The 25,138-nt window shown below is 52.4% G+C and overlaps 2 protein-coding genes and 1 long non-coding RNA gene across 6 annotated transcripts; 2 read left to right on the top strand and 1 right to left on the bottom strand.

Moving 5' to 3' along the window:
• The first annotated feature begins 2,906 nt into the window (after window positions 1-2,906).
• On the top strand, window positions 2,907-6,488 carry ATP6V1G1 (ATPase H+ transporting V1 subunit G1). The gene is made up of 3 exons (XM_032131021.1): window positions 2,907-3,062; window positions 4,800-4,900; window positions 5,750-6,488. Exons 1-3 carry the CDS (start codon window positions 2,981-2,983, stop codon window positions 5,921-5,923), a joined length of 357 nt encoding a protein of 118 aa, XP_031986912.1. The 5' UTR covers window positions 2,907-2,980; the 3' UTR covers window positions 5,924-6,488.
• A 3,580-nt stretch (window positions 6,489-10,068) lies between these two features.
• Window positions 10,069-24,638, top strand: TMEM268 (transmembrane protein 268). 4 transcript variants are annotated; one of them, XM_032130842.1, is made up of 9 exons: window positions 10,069-12,453; window positions 14,658-14,972; window positions 16,644-16,753; window positions 17,890-18,099; window positions 19,085-19,234; window positions 20,443-20,553; window positions 22,447-22,524; window positions 23,456-23,641; window positions 24,375-24,638. In XM_032130842.1, the coding sequence occupies exons 2-9, from the start codon at window positions 14,873-14,875 to the stop codon at window positions 24,552-24,554; spliced, it is 1,125 nt and encodes a 374-aa protein (XP_031986733.1). In that variant the 5' UTR covers window positions 10,069-12,453; window positions 14,658-14,872; the 3' UTR covers window positions 24,555-24,638. The 4 variants fall into 4 exon arrangements, with proteins under 4 accessions (XP_031986733.1, XP_031986735.1, XP_031986736.1 ...); XM_032130844.1 differs by having other exon boundaries at window positions 10,078-12,453; window positions 17,890-18,003; XM_032130845.1 differs by having other exon boundaries at window positions 10,082-12,453; window positions 17,890-17,997.
• On the bottom strand, window positions 20,472-24,928 carry LOC116454346. Its single transcript, XR_004244073.1, has 3 exons — window positions 24,838-24,928; window positions 22,305-24,564; window positions 20,472-21,567 (listed from the first exon to the last, which is right to left on the bottom strand). It is a non-coding gene; the product is annotated as an uncharacterized LOC116454346 (long non-coding RNA).
• Between the last annotated feature and the right edge of the window lie 210 nt (window positions 24,929-25,138).

The following is a 25,138-nucleotide window of genomic DNA, read 5'->3' as shown; positions in this document are numbered from 1 at the left end:
ATAACAGTTTAACTTGGGGAATGGAGAATAATAACGGATCCAATTGAAAGTGCAAGGGAATTTAGAGAGGAAAAATGTAATTACCTGCTCTGGAAAGGGGCCAGACACTGTTTAAAATCTCATTCTTCCCAAATATGTCTGGGAATCTGTAATGACAGCAGGATCATGAGACACGGAGTGTGTTGCGTGGGCTTGGGAACTAAAAGAAAAGCAAAAACAAGCTGTATTTTTTTTTCCTTGATTCTAGAAGTATCTGCTGGTATTTCAGGAACCTGTGTGACATATGCTTGGAGTTGTGACCCAGCATAGAACAAAAGCAGAGCGAGGAAAGATGCAGCTCCAAAATGAAAATAAGTATTTAATGCTTGCAAGAAAGTAAAAAAGGTTTTGGAAAAAGAATGAAAATTAATTAAGAGATTTGTTTAATTTAATTTTCATTCTCGTGATCTGTGGAAGCGGCTAAAAAAAGAAAGAACATGCTTTCATTTCTTTATTTTAATAATTTGTTTTCCCATCCTAGTGAGCAGGACCAGCCTCAGTCTCCTATAAATATCCTTCCCTCAGCCTCCGTTGAATGTGAGAGGCATAAAATTTAGGATTGGTCAAGTTTGTCACTCTCAGATATCTTTTGCCCAGTGCTGGACAAAGAAAGGGATGCCAATGTCAGTGTGAGCAAGAGCTGCCTCCTCTAACAGCGAGTGACAAGCTCATGTTCCGTGAATCTGGGGGAATAAAAGCCAAGTACTCCTGATGTTAATTAATTATCAACCCATTGCTCGTAGAATTCAAGTGGTTCCAGCAGCTTTTATTTATACCTGTGCAAGTCCGAGGATGGGAAATGATGGGTTTTGGTTTGTTTTTGTTTTTTGCAACCAGCAAGAAGCGATTTTTTCAAACGTTAAGTGAATGGGGAAGTTGTTCCAACAGCTTTTGGATTCACATGTCTTTCATGTGACACATACCGTGAGGTTTCAATTAGCTTTTGGGCAGTTGTAAACTAGAAAGCAACACAACCAAGCAAAAGATTGTTTTAAAAACAAACTGTTACTGTCTCATTTGTTAACTGTCAAAATGAAATTGCTACAAACTCATCACGTGTTTTTTTAAGTGACCCAGAATTGAAATTCAGAGGGATTTTTGTCTGAAAATGTAGTGTGATTAGAGCCAAAGTATTTCTGGGGCAGAACAGGGCAGTGCTATCATTATCACCTTACAGACAGAAGCTGTGAGTCTGAAAATCACCAACACCCCAGTGCTGCCTGTGACTTCAGGGCAGTGCCAGACCCCTTCGGAGCCCTTTGCTCCAAACCCTGTTTGATCCCTGGTATCCCCTTCTGAGCATCCTACTCTGGGGTCATCTCTGGGTTCAGCTCGATTTAATTATACAGGGAACATTCCTGAAACCACGGGAGCAGCTAATGAGCATGGTGGGTTTCTAGGTGGGAATGAGGCTGAGGGGCATCATCTGAGGGTCGTGGGAGTCAGAGGGAGAGTTTAATGATTTTGTGCCTTTGGTCTGAGGTGGGAGGAGGGCAGAGGCTCCCGGGGTTTGGGATGAGATGAGAAGAACCTCATTTCTGGGTTGTTCCTGCTGTAAAGGAGCCTGGATCTACCCCAGCTGACCCCACCAGTTTTTTTGGCTGTGACATATTTTGGAATAGAGACAGCATGTCAGGGTGGGTTGGAACTAAACTAAACAAGGCCCCTTCCAACCAAAACCATTTTATGATTTCTTGGCTCCCTGATAACCAGCACAGCACCTGAGCCGTGTCCCCTTGGCTGGAGCTGCCCCATCCATGACAGATGATGTAGGACCAGATTTCCTAGGTTTCCCTTCTGCCAGCACAGCCTGGATGTGATGCCACAGCTCATCCTTTTTCTCCCAGTGGCTCCCAGTGCCCCATCCCAGCATCCCAGCCTTGCTTCAAACCCCGGAATTATGGTCCAAGCTCTTCTCCCCATCTTTCCTTTTATCTCTCACTGAAGAAAATATCCCCCTGAATGGATGGGCACACTAAGGCCATTTACTTAATCGCTGGGCCCAGCTGAAGGTCACCCTGAAAACACTCATAATTCCTATTCAGCACTATAAATACACATTTGATTCATTGTCTCCTGTCCCTTCCATCACGGGGGATGGAGGAGGAGGAGGAGGACCGGCAGCCGCCCCCCGCCTCTCCCGGCAGCGATGAGTCACTGTCCTGGCTCTGAGGCTTCATCAGAGTGATATTATTTGACAATAATTGTAATTTATGCTCCAAAAGTGCTGGGGGAGCTGCGCTCAGGGCTTTAAATGGGCCCTGGGATGTGATGGGTGAGCGTGGGGTGGGATGGGGTGAAGCGTGGGGGCGTTCGGGGGACACTGGGCTCTCCTGGGAGCCCCTGGAAAAGGTGGTCCAGGATGACTGTAAAGTCCTCCGAGCATCGGTGGCTCCGTGCTGGGGGTGCCACCCCGCATGCCGGCAGTGGGGAGGAGACGCCACAGCCCGGGAGGGACCGAAGCATCCCGGGCGCTCATGTCACTGTTCAGCCGGGGGCTGCCGCCGTTCCAGCGATTACAAACCACGAAAGAAACAAAAATAAACCCCATCAGCGCCTTCCTCAGGGTTTTTAAGTGGGTTTTGTGGCAGGGGGTACAGAAAGGGCTCGGGCAGGGGGGACGGGGCGGTGGGAGCGGGACTGGGGGGGGGGCTCCCCTCACAAACCGCGGGGGCGGGGCCAGGGGCGGTGGGGGCGGGGCCTTCCCAGGCGAGGGGGCGGGGCAGGGGCGGGGCTTAGCACGCGTGGGTGGGGCTGTGGGCGGGGCTAAGCCCGTGTGGGCGGGGCTATCAGCGCGGGGGCGGGGATGTGGGCGGGGCTAAGCCTGTGTGGGCGGGGCTATCAGCGCGAGGGGCGGGCCCGGGGCGTGGCCTGCGCGGTGTGGGCGTGGCCCGCCTGACGCAGTGACGCTGCCGCGGCCCGGCCCGACGGAGCGGGCGTCATGGCGAGCCAGTCGCAGGGCATCCAGCAGCTGCTGCAGGCCGAGAAACGCGCCGCGGAGAAGGTGGCCGAAGCCCGCAAGAGTGAGTAGGGCACGGCCCGGCTCCGCCAGGCCCCGCCGCGGGGGGTGTGGTGGCGGGGGAGCCCGGCCCAGCCCGGTCTGGCCTATCCCGGCGCGGCCGCCTCAGGCCTTGCGGCCCGGCGCTGAGGGCGGTGGGGCAGCGGGGATCCCCCAGCCCTGCCCCGGGGGTGCTCGGGGCTCGGTGGGGCCTTCGGGAGAGCAGCGCTGGAGGCTCCCCCCGAAGGCTGAGTGCGGTGTGAGGGGTCGCAGCCGCACCGGGAGCCTCCTGCCAGAGCCCAGCGCAGGGCTCAGGAGCTCCGGGCTCTCTGTAGGACACCACCGCCAGAACCCGGCCTTCGCTTGGGCCACGGCTGTACTTCTCTCTGCCCTTCCTACCTTCTGCCGCTTTTTTCCTGATGAAAACAGCGTGTTTCCACATCGGTGATTACAGAGCTGTTCCTTATGGATCTAAGGTAGCTTTTCCTGTTAAGCAAGAGAAATTCTGGTTGCAAAGACCCCCAGCTTTGCAAACCTTTTCTGCTTCAAACAAATACATATATCTATATTTGTATTTTTATATTTGCTTTGGCTTGCGGTTCAACCCCCTGACAATGTTGCAAGACGCAGAGTTTTGGAGCAGTGATGATAATCTTGGAGGGGAGAATGTGGAGGGAAGTCCAGGAGAGGAAGTTGAGGCAGTGGCCAGCTCTGCATTTGGTTTCACAGTTGGTCTGGCAACATTAAGATTTAATGCTCTTTCTTGTGGGCTCTTTTTGGGATCTCTCAGAAGCTGCACACTCACGTGGGTTGGGACAATCCCAAAAGTGGGTACAGACTGGGAAAAGAACTTGCTGTGAGAAGCCCTGCAGAGAAGAACTTGGGGGTTCTGGTGGACGAGGGGCTGGACATGAGCCTGCAGTGCATTTGCAGCCCTGAGGGCCAAACACATCCTGGGCTGAGCCCCAGCGTGGGCAGCAGGGGAGAGGGATTCTGCTCCTCTGCCCTGCTCAGGTGAGACCCCACCTGCAGAGCTGCCCCAGCCCTGGGGCTCAGCACAGGAAGGACCTGGAGAGAGTCCAGAGGAGGCCATGGAGATGCTCTGAGGGCTGGAGCCCCTCTGCTGTGGAACCAGGCTGGGAGAGCTGGGGGTGTTCACCTGGAGAAGAACAGGTTCCAGGGAGATCTCAGAGCCCCTTCCAGTGACTTAAAGAGGCTTTTGAAAAGGAGGGAGAGGGACTTCTTATATGGAAACTGCCAGAGGGCAGGGTTAGATGGGATATTGGGAAGGAATTGTTCCCTGGGAGGGTGGGCAGGCCCTGGCACAGGGTGCCCAGAGCAGCTGGGGCTGCCCCTGGATCCCTGGCAGTGCCCAAGGCCAGGCTGGACATTGGGGCTTGGAGCAGCCTGGGACAGTGGGAGGTGTCCCTGCCCATGGCAGGGGTAGCACTGGATGATCTTTAAGGTTCCTTCAACCCAAATCAGTCTGGGATTCATTCTGTGACTAAAGCCAGACTTGAATGCTGCCTGATGCATCCACATGCTCCGAGATGCTCTCCACTGCTCAGTGCTGGAAGCTCAAGGCTTGGTGGCCTTGGCCGTGGTTTGCTGGGGTCCTCCAGAGATCAGCGAACTCTGGGAGGGGGCTTGGCCGATCCCTCCTGCAGAAGGAGCAAACACTGTGGTGATGGCTGGGCATCAGAAAAACAAGCTCTCAGTGCTTTCTCTTCTTTCTTTCCCTTGGTTTGTCCTTGGGGAGCAGGGAAGAACCGGAGGCTGAAGCAGGCCAAGGAGGAAGCCCAGGCAGAGATCGAGCAGTACCGCCTGCAGCGGGAGAAGGAGTTCAAGGCCAAGGAGGCAGCGGTTGGTTTCCTCCATCGTTCACTTATTTCCAGCCCCTTTGCCTTGTGCTGGGGGTTCCTTGCTCTGGCAGCACCCTCAGGGTGGAGTGAGTTACAGCAGGAGCACTTCCCCAAGTGCCTTCCTGTGAGGCACAGCCACGTGTCCCAGAAAAACCCGTGGAAGTGGCTCAGGACACGGTGTGCTGCATCTCAACAAGCAGGGAAACAGCTTAATAAGCTCCTGGGTGCCCTGAGGGGTGACAGCCTCCCCAAACTGTGCTGTGTGTAGCAGTGTCCAAAAGAGACCAGGCTCATTCATCCTGTCACAGGCTCGTTTCCATGGTGCTGACGTGGCAGAGGCCACTTGCCTTGTCCCTGCGCACCAAAAGGGAGGGCTGAAGGAAGATTTTTAGAAAGATTCTCCAAGGGTAGAAGGAATGGGATGATGGGAATTGCGCTTAAACTGACTCCTGGGTGTTACTTTTCTTGCACTCTCTAGTACAGTTGTGCCATGGGGTTCCAGTTGTCTGTACAGCAGCACCTTTGTTTTGGGCACTCCTTAGAAACTCATGGTCTAAACTGGTGGATCATGAATAAATGGCAGGGAGTTGGAACAAGATGATCTTTAAGGTCCCTTCCAACCCAAAGCATTTGATGATTCTATAAAAGAGGATAAAAGGCAGGGGCTGAGGATGAAATACTTGGACAAGTTTAGGGTGAAATCTGAGGAAAAAATCCAGCAGTACTTTTGTCTCTTTGACATAAACATTAACATTAATCTTCCCTCAACAAAGATTAATGGCTGAGATGGTCCAAAATAACAAAATACAGAGCTTGGCATGGTAATTCCTCTTTCCTTTGCTGTTTGTAGGCCCTTGGCTCCCATGGCAGCTGCACCACTGAAGTTGAGAAGGAGACTCAGGAAAAGATGAGCGTAATCCAGCAGAACTTCCAGAAGAACCGGGAGGTGGTGATGTCCCAGCTGCTGTCACTGGTGTGTGACATCAAACCCGAGATCCATGTGAATTACCGCATCAATGGGTAGTGCTGGGAGGAGGGAGGAATGTCCTGGGAGTGCTGGGAGTAAAGTCTGAGCTTCAGGTGGAATGTACAGCCCTTAGCCATACCTTACCTGTCCTCCTTGTACATGTGTTAAATTATTTCAGTGAGCTCTTGGAGTTCTCTTAGTTTCTCTTTTGACATGGATTCAGAGCTTATTCAAACATGAAGTGGCCATGTCTCAGATCTGTGCTAAGTTATTAAATAGATAGTCCAGCTGGCACAGGAATGCTCCCTTTTTATGGTGATAGTTTTCAGTGAGAGGCTTCCCTCTGTGAAATAGAGAAGGGAGAGAGCTGCTGGCCTGTGTCAGTAATTGTTAAACCTGTGTACCTGTATTCTTGTTGACCAAACTGCATTTTCCAGTGTGTTGTTAAACCTCTGCACAGGGTTTAAACCCTGTAAGAAGAATTCCCTGGCTGTGCAAGTCCTGGCTGATCATTTTCAGGTGCTTGAGTTTCTCTGTATTGAATCCTCTGTATATTCTGCTGTTAGCTTGAGGTACAAGCCTGGCACTATGACACCTGAAAGTAAAAACACTTCACTCCAAAGCCTCTGCTCAGTCTGGTTCTTCCTGCTGACCTGTTCTGGGAGTGCTGGCAGGTCTCACTGGGCACCTTGGGAGTCCGGACTCTGCAGAGTGACCATCAAGTATTGATAAAAGAAAGTTTAAGAGAGACAGCCAATATCTGAAGGTCACAGCAGGTAAGTTAAAACCCATTACAGAGCTCCTCCTCTTGGCTCCAGTCTGATGCTTCACCTGCCAGATCATTCTGAAAACCTTCAGGAACAAATGTTCTTGTGACCATTAGGGGAAATAAAATGGTGCCAGTTCATTGGAATAGTTTGATAGCCAGGTGCTGCACAGTAATTACCCTTCCTTGGGTCCAGTGCTGGTCACTGTGTGTTTATACCAAGGTCATCCTGAATCCTGCAGCATCCCCTGCCTGGGAACAGTGGGAAAGAAGAGTTTTGGAGTTGTCTGCATCAATCTTTCTAGCTCTTTAATCGAAAATACACACAAATACATCATGGGGTTTCATGTTTCAGTGGTTTCTTCCTCTCACCAGCAGAACATTAAATGCAGCTTTGCTTTTTTGTTGAGTTCAGTTCCAGGCTTTTTGTGGAAAAGGGACCTCAGCGTGTCCCTGATCTGGCCCAGGAGTTGTGCAGTTTGGCATCTTCGCAAGGAGTCTCATGGATGCTGTTCCTCAGAACATCTTGACTTCCCCAGCCCCTCAGTGAGGCACTGCAAAGCCTCTTGGGCCTCTGGAGTTGTGATGGGGAGGGGAAAAAGCAGGATGGAGGTGGATGTGAATCCTGCAGGCAGGAGCAGACAGCTGCGGGGTCTCCTCTTGCCATATTTTATCACTGTACTCCTGAAAAGATCTCTTCAGGAATTCAAGCTATTAAACGGGTTATAAAATTGAAACAAAAGCTGCTTGCAAAGTCAAATGTGCCAGGCTGGGGGAGAAGCCAGGTGGGTACAAGCAGAACAGGATCAAGGCAGTTTTAATCCGTGTGCTGTAATGTGGAGAGGTGTTATGGCCTCATAAAAGGTTGCAGCCATGCTAATTCCTCTCTGTCCTTTGGAGATGAGACATCTCTCCCTGTTGAGAGCAGGTGCTCAGGCTCCAGCAGGACACTCCTCAAAGCCCTCCTTGCTGCAGGCTGTAATTAGCAATTTCATTCCCTCTCTTATCAGTGACAGACTGAGCCTCTGTCCAGAAAAAAATGAAGTGTGTGCTCCACTTACTCATATTGGTTCATAAGTTTCCCGTGGTTAATGAGGACTTTTATCCTTCTTTAGAACAGGCAGGAGAAAAAGGGGAAGAAAAAATCCTTTCTGATTATTTCTCCTTGGCAAATGTGCTGTGAAGAAGCTCCCTTTAGAACATGCAGAAGTGGCAATGTCTTGCAAGAATAATAATTTTCTGTTAATACTTCCCCGAAACTTAACTGTTGAGAATGACTCCAACTTTGCACTGAAGGACTTCCATTTACTGCTCTCCAGGAAGGCTGGCTTTGTGCAGTGCAGTGCAGAGATTTTATTTCCAGTTGAGATTCTTTCATCTTGCCCTGTGATGGTCTGGGAAAGGGAGCCCTGTGTGCCTAAGCCAGGCTGTGCCAGGGAACAGTCCTGACATGGGGATGGAGTGGGACATGCTGCTTCCTGCCCCTGAAATCTGATTTTTGGGGCATTTTGCAGCAAGTTTGAGGAGTAGGAGTGAAGCCCACACCAGCTGTTAGAACAAATCTGTATCTGAATTCTTCCTGCTGCTCCTCTGTCCAGAGCAGCTGTGGCTGCCCCTGGATCCCTGGCAGCGTCCAAGGCCAGGCTGGAGCAGCCTGGGATAGTGGGAGGTGTCCCTGCCCATGACAGGGGGTGGAACTGGGTGAACTTTAAGGTCTCTTCCAACCTAAGCAAGTCTGGGAGTCTGTGACAATCCCTCAGGACTGAGCTACAGCCTGCTCGTGTACCACAGAAAGAGCAGAAGCTGCTTTGGGCACACACACCACTGTGATTCCCTTGATTTGGGCTCCCATCCCTGGAAATTCCACCTGGCTCCTGCTCCTGGGGGCAGTTTGGACACTACAATGGGAGAAAGTGTCCAAAGGAGGGACACGGGGATGGGGAAGGGTCTGGAGGGGCCCGTGAGGAGCAGCTGAGGGCACTGGGATTGTTCAGCTGGAGCAGACTGAGGGCAGAGCTCCCCGGGGGCTGCAGCTCCTCCCGAGGGGCAGCTCCGATCTCTGCTCCTGGGCCAGGGACAGCACCCAGGGAGCGGCTGGAGCTGGGCCAGGGCAGGCTCAGGCTGAGAGCAGGGAAAGGTTCTTCCCCCAGAGGGTGCTGGGCACTGCCCAGGCTCCCCAGGGAATGGGCACGGCCCCGAGGCTGCCAGAGCTCCAGGAGCGTTTGGACAGCGCTGCCAGGGATGCCCAGGGTGGGGCTGTTGGGGGGTCTGTGCAGGGACAGGGGCTGCACTGGATGATCCTGGTGGTCCCTTCCAGCTCCGGATATTCTGTGATCTTGCGATCCTGTGAAATAAGGGAGGGAAATCACCTCTAAGGCCAGATCTGGAGTCCAGAGAGCTCTCATGAGGAGGGCAGCAATTCTGGCTGGCCGTGCTTTAGCAGGAACTCCTCTGACAGCTGGATTTGGGCAGTTTCAGAAACAGGGAGAGGACCCTACATTTTCCTGCTCCTTCCCGTCTCTGCCTCGAGCTGCCAGGCTGGTTGTGCTGGATGGCAGCATCAGGGAGTTGTTCAGGGTCTTCCAGGGGGCAAGTCCCCATTTGGCAACCTTAAATTCCTCATTCTTCTGCTTTTGTGAGTTCACTACACATTTCCTGATGATCTTTATTAAATCTGGAGCTATTTTAATGCCAGATACAGCCCAGTGAGCTGCTGGCAGTCTCTCTATCCCTTTCCTACCATCCCCAGCTTTGGGTTCCTGCTGTTTTCTCCCACCCTGGAGCCCAGCTGACCCCGGAGCAGACAGAATTTGGTAACCCTACAGAAAATGCAGCAGTTTCTGGCCCCTGGGGCAGCTCCTGGGAGGTGTGAGCAGCAGGATGGGGTATCCCGGGTGCTGTCCTGCTGTTGTGGGGCAGGACCACCCTGCAGTGTCCCCTGTAGGTGACAGCTGACTGTGTAAAAATAGTGCAGCTCCTCTCCTTTCTCTCTGCCTGCATTAAACCTGCTCTGTTTTCCCTCTTTCCCTCTGCTTTCCTCATCTGGAATCTCTTTCCCCTTTATCTCTCTTCACTAGTTCTTGCATTAATGCATAATGGGAGAGACAAGCCAAGAACCTGCTGATCCCAGCTGAGGTTTTGGCTTTAAAGTCTTAACAGAAAATACTATCAAGAACCCTCCAGATCAATGTTCTGCTGAAAAAGTTTTCCCAAACTAATCCAAGGAAGGAGCACTGTGTAATCTTTCTTTGAGGTTGAAAGGAGAAAGTGCTAATTTCATGCAGAAGAGATTGTATCTTGGGCCGGCATAGGAATAGAAAATAAATTGGTATTAAATTACATTCGTCTGCCTCAAAATAATCTAATAAAGCATCTTCTGGATCAATAGCTGAATCATTATCCCAGGCACACAGTGAGCTTTCCCTCTTTTAATTTGAGATTCAAGAAAAGAGTTTTTTGCATTACCATAGTAAAAAGAATAATACTTTAAGTCTTCATAGGAAAAAGGCAGAAGTAGGAAAAAAAAAGATAAGAGCCACACTTCGTGCCTTAAGCAACTGTCATTCTTCATTTGAAACTTGTAATTTATGGGTAGTGTGAAATAAATTTTTATATTTAATGACTGTCAATCTGTCAGCTTTGCTGACAAAAGAATCCAACAACGCAGAGCAAAAGGACTTTGTGTGCAGGAAGGGAGGAGAAGGGCAAGATAAGGCTTTCAACAACTTTGTTCTCCTAATTAAGGCTCACTAGGGAAAAAAAAAAGGAGAAAATGGCACAGTTCTCCCCTGAAAATGCAGTTTCATCAAAAGAAAATGAGATGTGTCGGCATTGGCTGCAGTGTGCACAGTCCAAACAAGGCTGACGTGGGGAGAAACTGCAACCATATGCAGACTGTGGCCAAAAAAGCTGGAATCACAGGGCTGTGGATTCCAAATCCTGCAAAAGAGCTCAGTTTATCAAAGCATGGAGTAAATATAGAGAGAACATGGTCAGAATAGGCAAAAGCAGACTAAAAGTGTATGTCTGATTATTTAAAGCAGTGAGACTTCAAATAGGGACTGAAGAGTGACCTCAGAAATGACATTAAGGACGTGATGGAGGGTGAGGTTATTCCTGAGGCCAGGAGGAGTTGGTGGGCGCTGTCAGCCTGGGACAGTCCTCAAACTTCTTCTGTCTTCAAACAGCAGACTTTTTTCTTTTCCCTGGAATCAGGTTCCCTGTAATATATTCATTAATGCAGCAGGTGGAACAGGGAGTACAATATAAGTCCAGGGCACCAAGCTGGGAAGAGATACAAACTGTACAGAGCACTGAATCACAATTCCAAATGATCTTGATAAGTGGGAGAAATGATCTGAAACCAATAGCCTGCGACTCCCTGCAGGGAAGAGAAACTGAGAAAGGTGAAATCAAATACATCAACTCCAAGCAATCCATAACCAGCTGCACAGCACTGCAGGAATTTGGGAAAACGGGATGGGGGGAACTCCCCCAGAGGCAGAAAATGCGGTAAAGGGGAGGGTGAGGCCAGGCTGGACAGGGCTTGGAGCAGCCTGGGCTGGTGGGATGTTTCCTGCTTGCCGGAGGGTGGAATGAGCTGGCCTTTAAGGCCCTTCCAACCCAGACCATCCTGGGATTCCAGCCTCTGGTGATCCCAACACTTCTCTCAAATGAGCAGGAGTTTTCTGCTGGGGGTGTTGATGCCAAGACCTTGCATGTCTTGCCAAACAAGAGGAGTGCAGGGGATGTGCTGCAGCTCATTATCCACATTCTTTGAAGTGTATTGTCCCACACGGATTTGCCTGGGGTGTTTCCCCGTGGACAGCTGCCAGTGCTCTTGGCTTCTCATGTTCCCTGTCAGCATCTCTGTGTGGGTGAGGAGCAAACAAAACCAAAACTTTTGATGAGCAGCCTTTGCAAAAGAACCCAAAGCTTCCCACGGCCCTGTCTTGGGTGGGGATTGGAGCTGGGCCCTGAGCTGGTGACAGATTTATGGCATTTTTCCTGGTACCTGGATGGTGTTGCCTGTTCCCAGTGTAACAAGATCCCATGAGGGTGAGTGGCTTTGGAGCTGTTCCCGTTGCCTGTGGAGCCACGTGAGGGGATGAACCCACAGCTCTGCAATGCCTGGAGCAGGCAGGGCTGCAGAACCCAGCCCTCCGGGAGGAGAGCGGCCTTTGCTCCAGGAAATGCACACGGGCACTGCAAGGAGCTCCTTTTTTGTTTTTTTTTTTTTTTTTTTTCAACCATTCACCACTGGATTTGCTTTGTTCCAACCCTCCACGGATCCTGCAGCTTTTGGGGAGCTCGGACACCACCATTCCCAGGCTAAGGAGTTCTGTTTTCATGGTGTCTCTCAGCGTTGTCAGGTAAACAGCTCCAGCATGTGCAGCCGCTCTGGAGGATCCATCTGTGCCTGAGCCTCCTGCTTTTCTTCTGGAGCTGCTGGAGGGGAAACTTGCTCCACATCAGCACAGCCTCCTGTTGTGAGGAGGGCTCCAACTCCTGCCCTGCCTGTTATCCCTGTTCCTGTGTGCTTTCCATGACCTGATAAAGAGAGAGCGACCTCTTGTCAGCCTTGAGATCTTCCTTCGCCTCCTCTGATGTCCCCAGCCTTGTCTTGGGTGTTTGGCTTTGACGGAAACACTCCCAGGAACAGAGGGGGTGCAACTGTGGGATCTGTAGTTCCTGAATCCTGACTGGCTGATCCAAGAAGAGGAGGAGGAGGAGGAGGAGGAGGGGGAAGCGTCGTGTCTGTGCCGCTCTTCAGCCCTTCGCACTCCTCAGGCTCCCGCTCCGGACCCCCGCCCTGCCGAAGGTGAGGGAACTCCTGGGGAGCGGGGAGAATCTCCCCTTGTGGCTGTGCCTTCGGTGCGGGAACACTTTTGAGGAACTACAGAGGGTTAAAACCACATTTCTGAACCCAGCCCAGGGCAAGAGTCACATGCACCGGGGAGATTTTGCAAGTCGGTGCTTGCAGCTGAGGGTGAGGAGAGGGAGGCAGGGGCACAGGCCCGCTTAATCCCTGGTTCCAGGAGGCGCAGGGGACACAGGGACCTTCTCCAGCACAGGCTGGGACCTTCCTGCTTGGTGGTGGCACAGTGTGGTACCCGTGCAGTGCAGAGTGGGACAGTGGCACATACAGGACAGGCAGCAGCAGGAGGAGGGAGCTGAGCTGCATTCCCGGCGCCAGGAGTGAGCTGGACCAGGTAAGGCTCTGCTGGCTGCTCTGGGAATGAGGCAGAAGGACCTGCTGGGTGTTCTCTGCTGTTTGGTGAGGGCTTGGAGGTGTCCAAAAAAGAAGGAAGCGAATTCACCAGAGGGATGTTGGCATTGCATAAAGAATAAGAGATGTGGAGAGACACGGAGCCCAGGAGTGCAGGAGAGGAGAGGCTGCTCCTCGAGGTAGCTCAGGAGGCAGCAGAGGAAGGTTTGGGGGGATCCAAACCCCAAAATGGGCACTTCAGGAAAAGGCAACAGAGCCAAACTGTGCTGCTCTAAGAGGTAAAAGCAAAGCTGCTTCGGCTGAGGAGCTCCCAGCATTGGGGGAAGGCTTTCCCTCCTGGGGATGGCTGAGCTGCCCTGGCCTGCTGCACCTTCGCTGTCACCTCCTGGGGACTGTCCTCCAGCGACCCCAAATTCCCATCCTGTGAGCCAGAGAGCCTTGATTCATCTCCAAACGGATGTGCCAGCAGCAGCAACAGGGTGGTTGGTTTTAAGCAGGTTTTTCTTCAGTTTCTAATTAGTTTTTTCTTCAGTCTCCTCTGGTTTTTCACTCTTTGCTTCTGTCTTCTGTGGGCTTTTCTGTCTTGATTTTACACTCCCTTGTGTTTGATGGAAAAGAGGGAGAAAATTCAGTCTGAATGCACCTTTTGGTGCTGGGATGTGCCCTGTGACACGTGGCTGCCCATGATCCTCATGGCAGAGCTGTGCCCAGGGGAATCTCTCCTCAGCTGTGCAGGTGAGGAGCAGGTGCTGTGCCCATCCTGTGTGCCCACACTCACTGCTCACCCTCTGTGCTTTGATCCTTTAAGTGGGAGCTTTTATCCCTTTTATGTTTTTTTTTCTCTGTGATCAGAAGACTGTCTTGTGTTGTTTGTCTTGCCTCCATTTCCTTTTGGACATTCTTCAACCAGGGACTGTCCTGGCTTTGTGTGAGGGGGAAACTGCAGCAACTGTCAGAAAGAAACCAGAAAAAAGGTTAGAAAAAAACAGAAAAAAAGGTCAGAAAAAACCCCAATCCTCTTTGGAGGGAGAGTGGGTGAGATCCGTGAGGGATCCTCCCACCAGGAGACAGCGAGAGGCTCCTGGTTTGAGCAGAGGTTAAAAAGTAAATGGTGGTTTTGGAGAGCTGGAGTGGAAGGTGATTGAAAAGTAAACTCCAGAGTCCTCCAAGCATTTAACAGCCGCCCACAGGTGCTGGCAGGAGGTTAGAGAGCTTTGTCAGCAGGGAAAGAAACACCTGGGAAACCTTGGGCAGGGTGCCTGCTGTGAGAACTTCCCTGAGGAGAGGGGAAAGGAAAAGAGAGGAGAGGGGAAAGGAAAAGAGAGGAGAGGGGAAAGGAAAGCAGAGACCCTCAAGGGCTTCACTGCTGCTGGGTGGGAGCTCCTGCTTGACTCTGCCTTCAGCAGATGCATTTTTCTTCCTTATCTGCACTTCTCCCTTCCTGTGGTGAGGATTTGTCCCTGTGTCACTGAGCAGGAGTGGCACTTCCAGGGAGGGACATTTACACCAGCTCCAGGTTCTTCTGAAGGTGATGGCAAAGAGGCTTGGCAAGGAGAAGTCCTGCCTGTTCCTTGCTAATTGCTTACAAAATGGGAATGCTGAGGGATGTCAGGACAATTTAAGGAATATTTAGGGGTGACTTTTCCAGCTCTCAACAAAAACCAAATATAAAAAGTGAGTCTGTGTGTACTGAGCTCACACTGGCCAACACCAGGTGCTGACATCCCCAAGGAGCACAGTCACTGCTGTTATCCTTCATCTCTGCAAGATTTGGGATTTTCTTCTTCGCTTTTCAGGGCTTGAAAATGCCTCGTGGCTCATGGAAAGCAGGATCCCAAGGAAGGCAGCAGTGGGAGTGCGAGTGAGGGTTTCACAATCTGCTCCCCACTCTGGTGCTGTGGGGCTGGTTGTTGCTTCCCAGCAGGAAGAGAGAGAAATGCTGAATTAGAGACATCAAAGCTGAATTTCTGGCCAGACAACACAGAATCCTTCAAGGAGAGGCACCTCCAGCATGGCCCAGAAAAGCCAAACTGGTGGAACTGAGAAAAATGGATCCTCCCTCCCCTACTGCAAGAGTGATTTCAAGGAAGGAGCCCTGCAGTGGGTGACAGGTAAGGGAGCAGCGTGTTGATAAGGGGAGAGGCAGATCTGAGCTCAGTGTCCCTAAAATAACCACTGACAGATTTTATCAAAGACGCTCTTTAACAGCATCTCACTTGCCAAAGTACCCAAACATTGTGGATGTTTCAGCAATTTGGGAAGGGGATGGAGATGCTTTGGGGTTTTTTTTGGAATGCCTGATGTGCAGGAATGAGTGAATTGACCAACTGAAATGCAGCCCCCTGCAAGTCCTCTCCTCTTGGCCTTTGAAGTCGGGAAATCTTCGGGAAACTTGACCTGTGCTGAGGCAGCAGGGGAGGGGGATTGTGCCCCTGTGCTCAGGTGAGACCCCACCTGCAGAGCTGCCCCAGCCCCGGGGCCCAGCACAGGAAGGACCTGGAGCTGCTGGAGAGAGGCCAGAGGAGGCTCCAGGGGGATCAGAGGGATGGAGCAGCTCTGCTGGGAGGAAAGGCTGGGAGAGCTGGGATTGTTCAGCCTGGAGAGGAGAAGCTTTGGGGTGACCTCACTGTGGCCTTGCAGGGCCTGAAGGAGCTGGCAGGAAAGATGGAGAGAGACAATTTCCAAGGGTCTGGAGTGACAGCACAAGGGAAAATAGTTTCAAACTGCCAGAGGGCAGGGATAGATGGGATATTGGGAAGGAATTGTTCCCTGGGAGGGTGGGCAGGCCCTGGCACAGGGTGCCCAGAGCAGCTGTGGGTGCCCCTGGATCCCTGGCAGTGCCCAAGGCCAGGCTGGACAGGGCTTGGAGCAGCCTGGCAGAAGGCAGAGCCATGGATGGCTGTTCACTCACATCCCCCTGCACTCTCCAGCAGGGCCCCTTTTTGCCCAAAGTGTCTCCAGGAGCAGCCCAGGGACACCTGGCTGACCTTGGAGCTGCAAAGGGGAAGGAAATTTGGGTGAAACCTTTCAGCAAAGCAGGATCTCAGCTGAACCAGCCACTTCTTTCGACCCAAACTCTTCCTCTCGCTGTAGCACAGCTTGTGTAAGCTCTAGGTGATGCCAGATGGGCTGCCTGGAGATCACAGCTCTCCTGTGCTGCTCCTCAAATCTAGGACAGGCTGTCCTCACACTTTTCAGGCTCCTAACATGAGTGAGTCTCTAGGATGCATCTTTGATCCTGGCCCAAGCTGACACTGGAGGAGCCTTGAGCAGAGCTACGCTCCAGGAATGCTGCTGGAGGATCTGTGGGTGCTCCAGGGCAGCCCTGCCACATTCCCAAGCAATGGGATTTCTGGAAAGCTCTTTAATTAATCGCTGAAGTTGGTTTTTGTGGTGGGTGGGCAATGGGGGGGGGTCTCTAAGAGGGAAATGAGCCTTGGCATCACCCAGCAGCCTGAGCCTGTTGTCCTCCCAGGCAGGGGTTGTTGGGGCAGGACATGGTTGTGCTGCAGAACAGAGCATGGTGTTATCTCCTGTTATCTCTGGCTGCTCCCTCCTGGGATGTTTTTGGAGTTTCCTCCCTCTCTGCAGTTTGTTTCCTTACAGGTGGGGTCTCAGGCTGCTTCCAGAGCTCCTTAGCAATGTCCAAGGAAGGGATTCTGGAGCTGTTTAAAACACACCAGGGTGCTTTGTACTCTCAGCCTCCCCTTTGCCAGGTGCTCCTTGGCTGTGGGATAAAACCCCCCCAGTCCTGTGCTCACAGCTCCTTTGGGCTCTTGCAGAACCCCCCCAAGGCCGGGTGCTGCTGGTGCTCAGCATGGACAACACCTGCCCCAGCTCCTCCTTCGACATGGACCTTTGTGCCGAGAAGCTGCAGTCCCTCGGCGTCCAGGTGAGCTCCCCTGCGAGGTAATTCCAGCTGGATTTGCATCATTTGCATTTACACCCACAAATGCAGCAAATGGCTTTGGGTTTTTTTTTGGTTTGAGAGTCACAGAATCACAGAATAACGAGGTTGGAAGAGACCTCCAAGATCATCGAGTCCAACCCATGCCCTAACAGCTCAACTAGGCTATGGCACCAAGTGCCACATCCAGTCTGTTTTTAAACACATCCAGAGATGGTGACTCTACCACCTCCCTGGGCAGACCATTCCAGTGCTTTATTATTCTTCCCGTGAAAACCTTTTCCCTAATATCCAACCTATACCTTCCTTGATGCAGTTTGAGACAGTGTCCTCTTGTTCTGTCAGTTGCTGCCTGGTGGAAGAGACCAACCCTGTCTGCAGCCTCCTTTCAGGAAGTTGTAGAGAGTGATAAGGTCACCCCTGAGTCTCCTTTTCTCCAGGCTAAACAGCCCCAGCTCCCTCAGTTGTTCCTCACAGGGCTTGTGTTCCAAGCCCCTCACCAGCCTTGTTGCCCTCCTCTGGACACACTCAAGCATCTCAATGTCCTTCCTGAACTGAGGGGCCCAGAACTGGACACAGCACTCAAGATGTGGCCTCACCAGGGGAAGAATGACCTCCCTGCTCCTGCTGGCCCCACAATTCCTAATACAGGCCAGGATGCTGTTGGCCTTCTTGGCCACCAAGGCACATTGCTGTCGCTTGTTTCAGTCCAACTTAAGTCTATTCCCAGTGGGCTGGAAGTCAGCTGGGATGAACTCGGCTTAAACCTCAGTGAAGAAACCCTTTGAAGATAGTTTGGAGTGAATTTTGCTTGAAATTCACTCTGATAGGGTGGAGCATCCCTGGGACAATGTCTTGTCATGTCCTTTGTCACAAAAAGGCTTTTTTTTTTCCCCTTGTGACTTTCCCAGGCAGATTTTACTCCCTGCACCTGAGACAGGAACACAAGTTTTGGCTCTGTGGCAGCTCTGTGGGTGGGATTGGAGGTGCTCCCTGTGGGAGGGAGCTCTGGGACACAGATTCGGGTTGCAGTGCCCCACGAGGTTTGCCCGGTCTGGTTCTGCTGGGAACTGGAGCCCAAACTGGAGGGTGGCTCTGGTTTTGTGTTTGCTCCCGGGCAGGTGCCGGCGGATCCGTGGAGAAGGCTGCTCCAGGAGGGTGTCCTGAGGCCCGAAGTGAGGCGGTACCTGTTCTACAGCTCCAGGGCCTTCCAGATTGCCATGGCTGTGGTGAGGGCACCGCGGGCTGCCCGGCCTGGCACCGGGGTTCTCGTGCCCACCGGGGGAGCGGGGTTTGGCTGGGGAGCAAATCCTGGTTCTGACACATTCCTGGTGGGTTCCCTTGGCAATCCCAGCTCACAGAATTCCTGTGGATGGAGGGCAAGGCCCTCTCTCCACCCCCTTGCTGGCAGTCCCAGCAGAGCAGGCTGTCGGTGACCAGCACATGCTGAGCTGGCACTACCTAAACCAGACCTGGTTTGTAACTTGATTTTAAAGATCTGAAGGTGTTCTAGTCCTGATGCTCATTTAGACCAGCAAATCAGTCAACTTTTGGTCTTGTTTGTCTTCTTCTGGTGAAAGAAACTCCCCCAGAGACCCAACCATGAGCATCTGCTGTGAGGCTGGTGCTTTGCAGTGTGCTGAGGGTGTGATCCAACCCAAATCCCTGTTTTAATTCCTTTTTTAGTTTTGGATAGCCATTATAAAAATCTCCTTTCACTGATACTGTGGGAATTGGTGCTCAGTGCTGTGAGGGGTTTGGTGCCTGTTTGGTGCACCTGAGTTGTGTCCTTATGAGATGATGCTGTGCCCTACATGTCCCCCACCTGCTCCTAGGCAATCTCCTGCCCAAATCCATGCTCTGGGAAGGGAGGGAATCCAGTTTTCCCTGACTTTAACACAGCCCTTGAGCCCTGTGTCAGTCTTGCAAAGGAGTGGTCTCTGCACCACCTTTAAATAGGAACTTCTAAATCCAGGGACTCTGAGAATTATTATCAATATGCCTCAGTGAGTGCATTTCTTATCTCAGTGGAAGAACTCCGCTGAAATCCTTCCTAGGGCTGAATCATCATTAATAATTCACTCTTTGTCTTTGGTGAGTGGTGATTTTTTTAAAATAAACTAGGGCTCCCTCAGTCCTTCCAGTCCTTTCTTTCCTCTATTTATTATTGGAAAGAGCTTCTGTCCTTTCTCACCCTCTGAAAAATCTCGTGGGACTTAATTTATGAGGGAGAAGGGACTGTTGTTTTCTTCTTCCCATGACTTTTCTCACTTTCATGGCTTTGTGACTCTCACCAGCCTCTCTATTTTTTCCCAGGTTTTCTACATCTGTCTCTGGACAAACCTTTACTCCACGCTCCAGCTGAGTCCCCTGGGACGCTACTGGGGGGCCAGCGTGCTGGTGACCCTGGTGGCCCTGGCTGTCACTGTACTGGTGATCCTGGTCATTGATCACCACCAGAGGAAGGTGAGGGGAGGCTGCTGGTGTGGGGACGTGGAGAGAGGGGAGCAGGATTCCTCCTGCTGGGTCATTCCCTAGTTGCAGGCAAACAATGACATGATCCAGAGAGGAAGCAACATTTTTAGAGCACTCAGGGAAGGCAAGGGATGTTCTGCAGCCAAGGGAGGGGATGGAATGCTTGACATGGAAGTGTTGGAGCTGCTCAGGCTGGCTCAGACCTCCTGCTGCTGGAAATCAGGGAATCAGAGAATCCCAGACTGGTTTGGGGTGGAAGGGACCTTAAAGCTCATCCCATTCTGTGCCTGCTCCGTCCTGGGGTGGGTGTTGGAGCCTTCTGGAGTGAATTTCATTTACTGTGCACTGAATTTTCCTCGTTAAGGAAACCCCACTGGCTACATGCAGATATGAACAGGAAAAGCCAATTTATTTTAGATTCTCCAGCAGGATGGAGTGTGCAGTTGCAGGATTTATGGAATCACAGAATCATGGAATGGTTTGGGTTGGAAGGGACCTCAAAGTTTATATCATCCCACCCCCTGCCACGGGCAGGGACACCTCCCATTGTCCCAGGCTGCTCCAAGCCCCAATGTTCAGCCTGGCCTTGGGCACTGCCAGGGATCCAGGGGCAGCCACAGCTGCTCTGGGAATTCCACCCCAGCCCCTCCCCACCCTCCCAGGGAACAATTCCTTCCCAATATCCCATCCATCCCTGCCCTCTGGCAGTGGGAAGCCATTCCCTGTGTCCTGTCCCGCCACCCCTCATCCCAAGTCCCTCTCCAGCTCTCCTGGAGCCCCTTTAAGCCCTGAGAGGCCACAATGAGGTCACTCCACAGACCAACCCTTGCAGAGTGGGGTTTGTGCTCCCACAGCAGCTCTGGCTCCTGCCCTGCTCCTGATGATTCCTCCTTGCATTCCCTGCTGCTCCTGGCATTACTGGCACCATTTATTTGGCTGAAGAATAATATTGGAAAATCTCGATTCAAAATCCAGAGGGGGATTTGGAGCAAATGATTCTTCCAAGAGGGAAACCAGGCAAATGTGGGGGTTTGCAGAGGTTTGGGAAAGGAGATTGCCGGGGTATGGAAGGGAGAACAGGACCCTGGAAATCAATTCCAGCCTTTTCCTCTCAGAGCTGCAGTATTTGGGATTATCCAGCTGCAGTTTGTAGACTTTTGCTGTGGATTGGGTTATTTTCCCTCGCATTCTCTTAACAGCTGAACGTGAACACAGACGTGAGGCTGGCAGCTGTCAATGAAATCTTTATCAAGCACAGCGTAATCCTGGGCATTACAGGTGTCCTGGATGGGCCACACAACATCCTACAAGTATCCTTTCTGCTGGGAATTGGTCAGATCCCTCCTGCTCTGCAGGTATTTCTTGCTGTTGTGATCCAGAGGCTGGGATTCCTAGGATCTGGTTTGTCTCCTATGGGATGGCACAAGGAACTGGGAAGTTTTTATTTCTCCTGCAAGTGGGCATTGAGATATGCCCAGAGGTGACTGGAAATAATGAGTCTAAAGGATTGAAATGGGATTCCTTAGGGCAGACAATTATTCCTAAAAATATGTTATACTCCTGTGACGCTGGTGATTCTGCCTACAGGCAGAGTGATGGCAAAGTTCCTATGGCAAAAAAAAAAAACCAAACCCCAAAAGAACCAAGAGGGAGAAAAAGCAAACAGTCCCCCAAAAACTCGAATGTGGAGAAAACCAAAATCCCCATCCCTGGGCTCGTCTGCTGCTTTTCAGAGATGATTTTTCTGGACTAGACAGGGATTTAAGGGAATGAAGAGAGTTTTAAGACTCCGTGAAGGTGTTAAAGGAAGGTGAGAGAAACACAGAGAGGGGCTTGAAATTCAAATGGAGAGGGAAGCCAGGGTGAAGCAGGGAAAGGGACAGGGAGCACTGCAGGAGGGCAAAGTCATTCAGGATGAGGAGGAAACCCCTATAAACCTGAATTCCATGTTTATAAACCTGAATTCCACGTTTATAAACCTGAATTCCACATTTATTCAGGCCAGCAGAGTCCATTAGAGGACTAATCCAAGGAACCTTCACCTTTGCCTACCTGTCCCAAAACTGCCTGAGAGCAGCAAATAAGCCAGGGATTTACAATTGCTCTGTCTGCTCCGATGTCAGATCCGTTCTAACCCTCTGGATTTCACATTTCCCTGATCCCTGTGCTGCTGGCAGGTGCAGCAGGTGCACAAGGACAGAGCTCTGGCCACCTTGCAGCTGGCAGGACTCACATCCCCAACAAACGTTGCTCTTGGAAAACTCTCTGTCCTCAGAGCAGCACCAAGCATGAGCAATTTTGTAAAAAATAAATGGAGTGAATCCCTAGAAATAAAGGGAAAGCAGGAAGGGGTTTAGGGCAGCTAAGTCACTGTGCCCCACAGTTTATTTAGGTGGAGGGCCACTGAGATGAGTGATGGGCAGTGAGCCAGGGTTATCCCAGGCTGCAGGGGGTGAGGGAGAGGGACTGGCTGCTCTCTGGGCCTTCCCTTCCCTTCCCTTCCCTTCCCTTCCCTTCCCTTCCCTTCCCTTCCCTTCCCTTCCCTTCCCTTCCCTTCCCTTCCCTTCCCTTCCCTTCCCTTCCCTTCCCTTCCCTTCCCTTCCCTTCCCTTCCCTTCCCTTCCCTTCCCTTCCCTTCCCTTCCCTTCCCTTCCCTTCCCTTCCCTTCCCTTCCCTTCCCTTCCCTTCCCTTCCCTTCCCTTCCCTTCCCTTCCCTTCCCTTCCCTTCCCTTCCCTTCCCTTCCCTTCCCTTCCCTTCCCTTCCCTTCCCTTCCCTTCCCTTCCCTTCCCTTCCCTTCCCTTCCCTTCCCTTCCCTTCCCTTCCCTTCCCTTCCCTTCCCTTCCCTTCCCTTCCCTTCCCTTCCCTTCCCTTCCCTTCCCTTCCCTTCCCTTCCCTTCCCTTCCCTTCCCTTCCCTTCCCTTCCCTTCCCTTCCCTTCCCTTCCCTTCCCTTCCCTTCCCTTCCCTTCCCGTCCCTTCCCTTCCCTTCCCTTCCCTTCCCTTCCCTTCCCTTCCCTTCCCTTCCCTTCCCTTCCCTTCCCCCAGACCCTCCTGGCTCCAAACCTGTAATTTGGGTCCTGGCTGCCCTGAGCACCCCATGGGCACCACCTGCCTCAGCTCTGCTCCCTGCAAGGCCCATCCCACCGTCCCCAGGGCTGGGAGAGGGAAGCATGGAGAGATTCCTTCCTTGACCTGCCCCTTCCAGCTGTGGTTCGTGCACTTCAGCCCCGAGCGCTGCCTCCAGGCCCTGGCAGCCCACATCACTCAGCTGCAGGGAACACAGGTAAAGGACAGTGGGGACAGCCTGGGGACACAGGCAGGGCCTTCCCTAAGCCCTGGATTTGCTGGGATGGAGGTGGGAAAGGATAAATGAGTGTTTGGGTGCCCTGGTGAGGTTCTCCCACTGTGCCCTGGGAGCTGGGCAGACTGGGAGGTGAATAAAGTGCACCTGTCCATGCCCAGCCCAGCAGGAATTCATCCAGACCCCGTGGAATGTGGGTGTCTGGATAATTAACTGCACAGCTTTAATGATGGAAAGTCATCAGGAATGAAAGGCAAATTTTAGAAGCACGTGGCACACCTTGGAACAGCTGACACCTTGAGCTGTCCTCCTGGAATAAGTGGGATAGCCTGGAGGGGCAGGAAGTGCTGGATTGAGTTAATTCTATAAAAATTCTGTCCTCTTGGCCTTCAGAAAATGTTATATACTCAGAATATATATTCAGAAAATATACTGTGGGCATATAAATACCCAGTGAACTGCCTTTGTGGGATGAGAGGTGAGAGCCCTCCAAAAATCTCCAGGCTGCTCATCTCCCTGAAAGCTGCAGCTCAGGGATGGACTGCAATGCCCTGATTCACACAGGGGGTGAGAGAGCTCCGTTTTTAAAGACAAGATTCTCCATGCCAGGCTGTGACCGTGGTGCTGGGAGCAGTCACTGGCACAAGAGGCAGCTGAGGGCAGCCAGGCCATGGGATGGACACCCAGCTCCAAGTGCCAGGCACGATTCGTGGGATGGGAAATCCCAGGAGTGAAAAATGTGCAGGAGGAAATTGTGCCTTTTAAACTCAGTGCTCAGGGCACCACTGCTGCCTGGGATGGGAAATCCCGGGAGTTAAATCCATGCAGGAGGAATTGGTGCCCTGTAAAGGCTCTCCTCAGCACACCAGTGCTGCCTGCCTTTGGAGAGCCCCAAAATCTCCTTCTCTTCCAGGCAGGCCTGAGGCACAGCCTGGACCAGCTCTGTGTGGTCATGGATGTGGTGGTTCAGCCTGAGCTGGAGAGGGAGGTGGAGGCTCCATGTGAAGAGTCCCCTCTTTTATCCAGCGGGGGGACCCTGAACAAAGATCCTGTGACCTGCAATGAGCTCCTGCGCCTCATCCCCGAGGGCCCACCCGAGGTGAGGGCAAATATCCCCGACAGAGGCACCAAATCACCCCCCCGAGGTATCTCAGCTCCAAAACTCATCCCAGCCACAGGGGACACCTTTTTCTCTGGCAGAAGTACCTGGAAGTCCACACACACTTCTCCAGCCCTGGCACTGCCGAGCAGTCTGAGCAGCTGGGGCTTCATCCTTGAGGAATTAATGGATTGGGCTTTTCCTTGCTGGTCCCAAGGTCCTGTTTGGTAGAAAACCTCTACCCAGGGCCCTGATGCCCCTGCCCAGGCTGGGGCTGAGCCCTGGATGTGCCCAGCCTTTGTCTCCTCCATGGAAAGTGCCTTCAAAGACTTGTGCCACGCTGAGCAACAAATGTGTCCTGATTCCCGCTCAGCATGGAGCTACCAAAGGGATGATTTTGATTTATTTTGCAGCTTTCCTGTCACTGTTGCTGAGTGAATTCAGTGCAGGTGACATCCCTGCAGATTGAGGCTCTCTGGCTGTCTACAGGCAGGGACAGAGCGGGCAGGTCCCCAGGGCCACCCGCGGGCCAGCGGTCACTCGGTGTCACCCCCCTGTGGGGACAGCACTGCTGGCCAGAAGGGGATCTGGGACAGTTATCCGTGCCATTGGCTGCTGTCCTGCTCCTGGCAGAGCTGGACAGTCCTTGAAGCAGGGAGAAAATGGTGTTTGATGTCTCCTCTGCCCTGCCCACAGGGATGCCCTGCTCTGACCTCTCTCTTGCTCCTTCCAGGCGATGGCCCAGCAGCTCCTGGTGATCTTCAGTGGATGCTACGTCCGGCTCCTGGTCACGGGCCGGCTCCCTCGGGCCGGGGCAGGGGGACACGTGGAGCACAGCAGCGTTCCCTGTCTCTGCCAGTTCATCCAGACCACGGTGCTCCACAGCCACCACAGCTGGGTCAGGGGCAGGTGACCAGAGGGGGCTGGAAAACACCAAAATAAAGCTGTCCCCACACACCAGGGTGGAGAAGCTGTGGGGCGGAGGAGAGAGCTCTAATTCCCTGTCCTGGATGAATGAGTGGACACAGGGCTCTCATAAAACATGCCAGAGAGCTGCTCACCTTGGAGACCTCCTGCCCTCCAGCTCGGCGTGGAGGAGCTGCCCCAGGGGTCAGACAGAACCCAGGGACAGCCTGGGACTCGTTTGTGTCCAAACCCTCCTGCCACCAACCATCATCCCTCACACAACCTCGTACCAGCAAAGGTGGCAGCAAGAGGCCGAGCCCTGGAGCAGCAGGAACTTGCATTTGGCTCTTCCCAGGGGGGCAGGATGACTCTGCTCCCTCTCCCGTTGTTTCTGTCACCAGGAATGGTGAGAAAGATCCATCTCTTCCTACCTGAGCCCCCAACACCATCCCCTCAGCAGTGGCCTCCCAACACATGATCCCCTTATCAGTGACCCCCCCAACACACATAATCCCCTATCAGTGATCCCCCAACACATGATCCCCTTATCAGTGACCCCCCAAAACATGATCCCCTTATGAGCCCCCCATA

This window comes from Corvus moneduloides, chromosome 21 (genome assembly GCF_009650955.1).
Source record: "Corvus moneduloides isolate bCorMon1 chromosome 21, bCorMon1.pri, whole genome shotgun sequence".
Taxonomy (NCBI): domain Eukaryota; kingdom Metazoa; phylum Chordata; class Aves; order Passeriformes; family Corvidae; genus Corvus; species Corvus moneduloides.
The sequence above is the reverse complement of the archived record's forward strand: the minus strand, read 5'-3'. Positions and strand labels throughout refer to the sequence as shown.

Coding starts and splice junctions, on each gene's coding strand:
- ATP6V1G1 (XM_032131021.1), top strand. CDS start 2,981: ATGGCGAGCCAGTCGCAGGGCATCCAGCAGCTGCTGCAGGCCGAGAAA. Junction 3,063..4,799: donor GGTGGCCGAAGCCCGCAAGA/GTGAGTAGGGCA, acceptor CTTGGGGAGCAG/GGAAGAACCGGAGGCTGAAG. Junction 4,901..5,749: donor TCAAGGCCAAGGAGGCAGCG/GTTGGTTTCCTC, acceptor TGCTGTTTGTAG/GCCCTTGGCTCCCATGGCAG.
- TMEM268 (XM_032130842.1), top strand. CDS start 14,873: ATGGCCCAGAAAAGCCAAACTGGTGGAACTGAGAAAAATGGATCCTCC. Junction 14,973..16,643: donor AGCCCTGCAGTGGGTGACAG/GTAAGGGAGCAG, acceptor GGGCTCTTGCAG/AACCCCCCCAAGGCCGGGTG. Junction 22,525..23,455: donor CTCAGCTGCAGGGAACACAG/GTAAAGGACAGT, acceptor CTTCTCTTCCAG/GCAGGCCTGAGGCACAGCCT.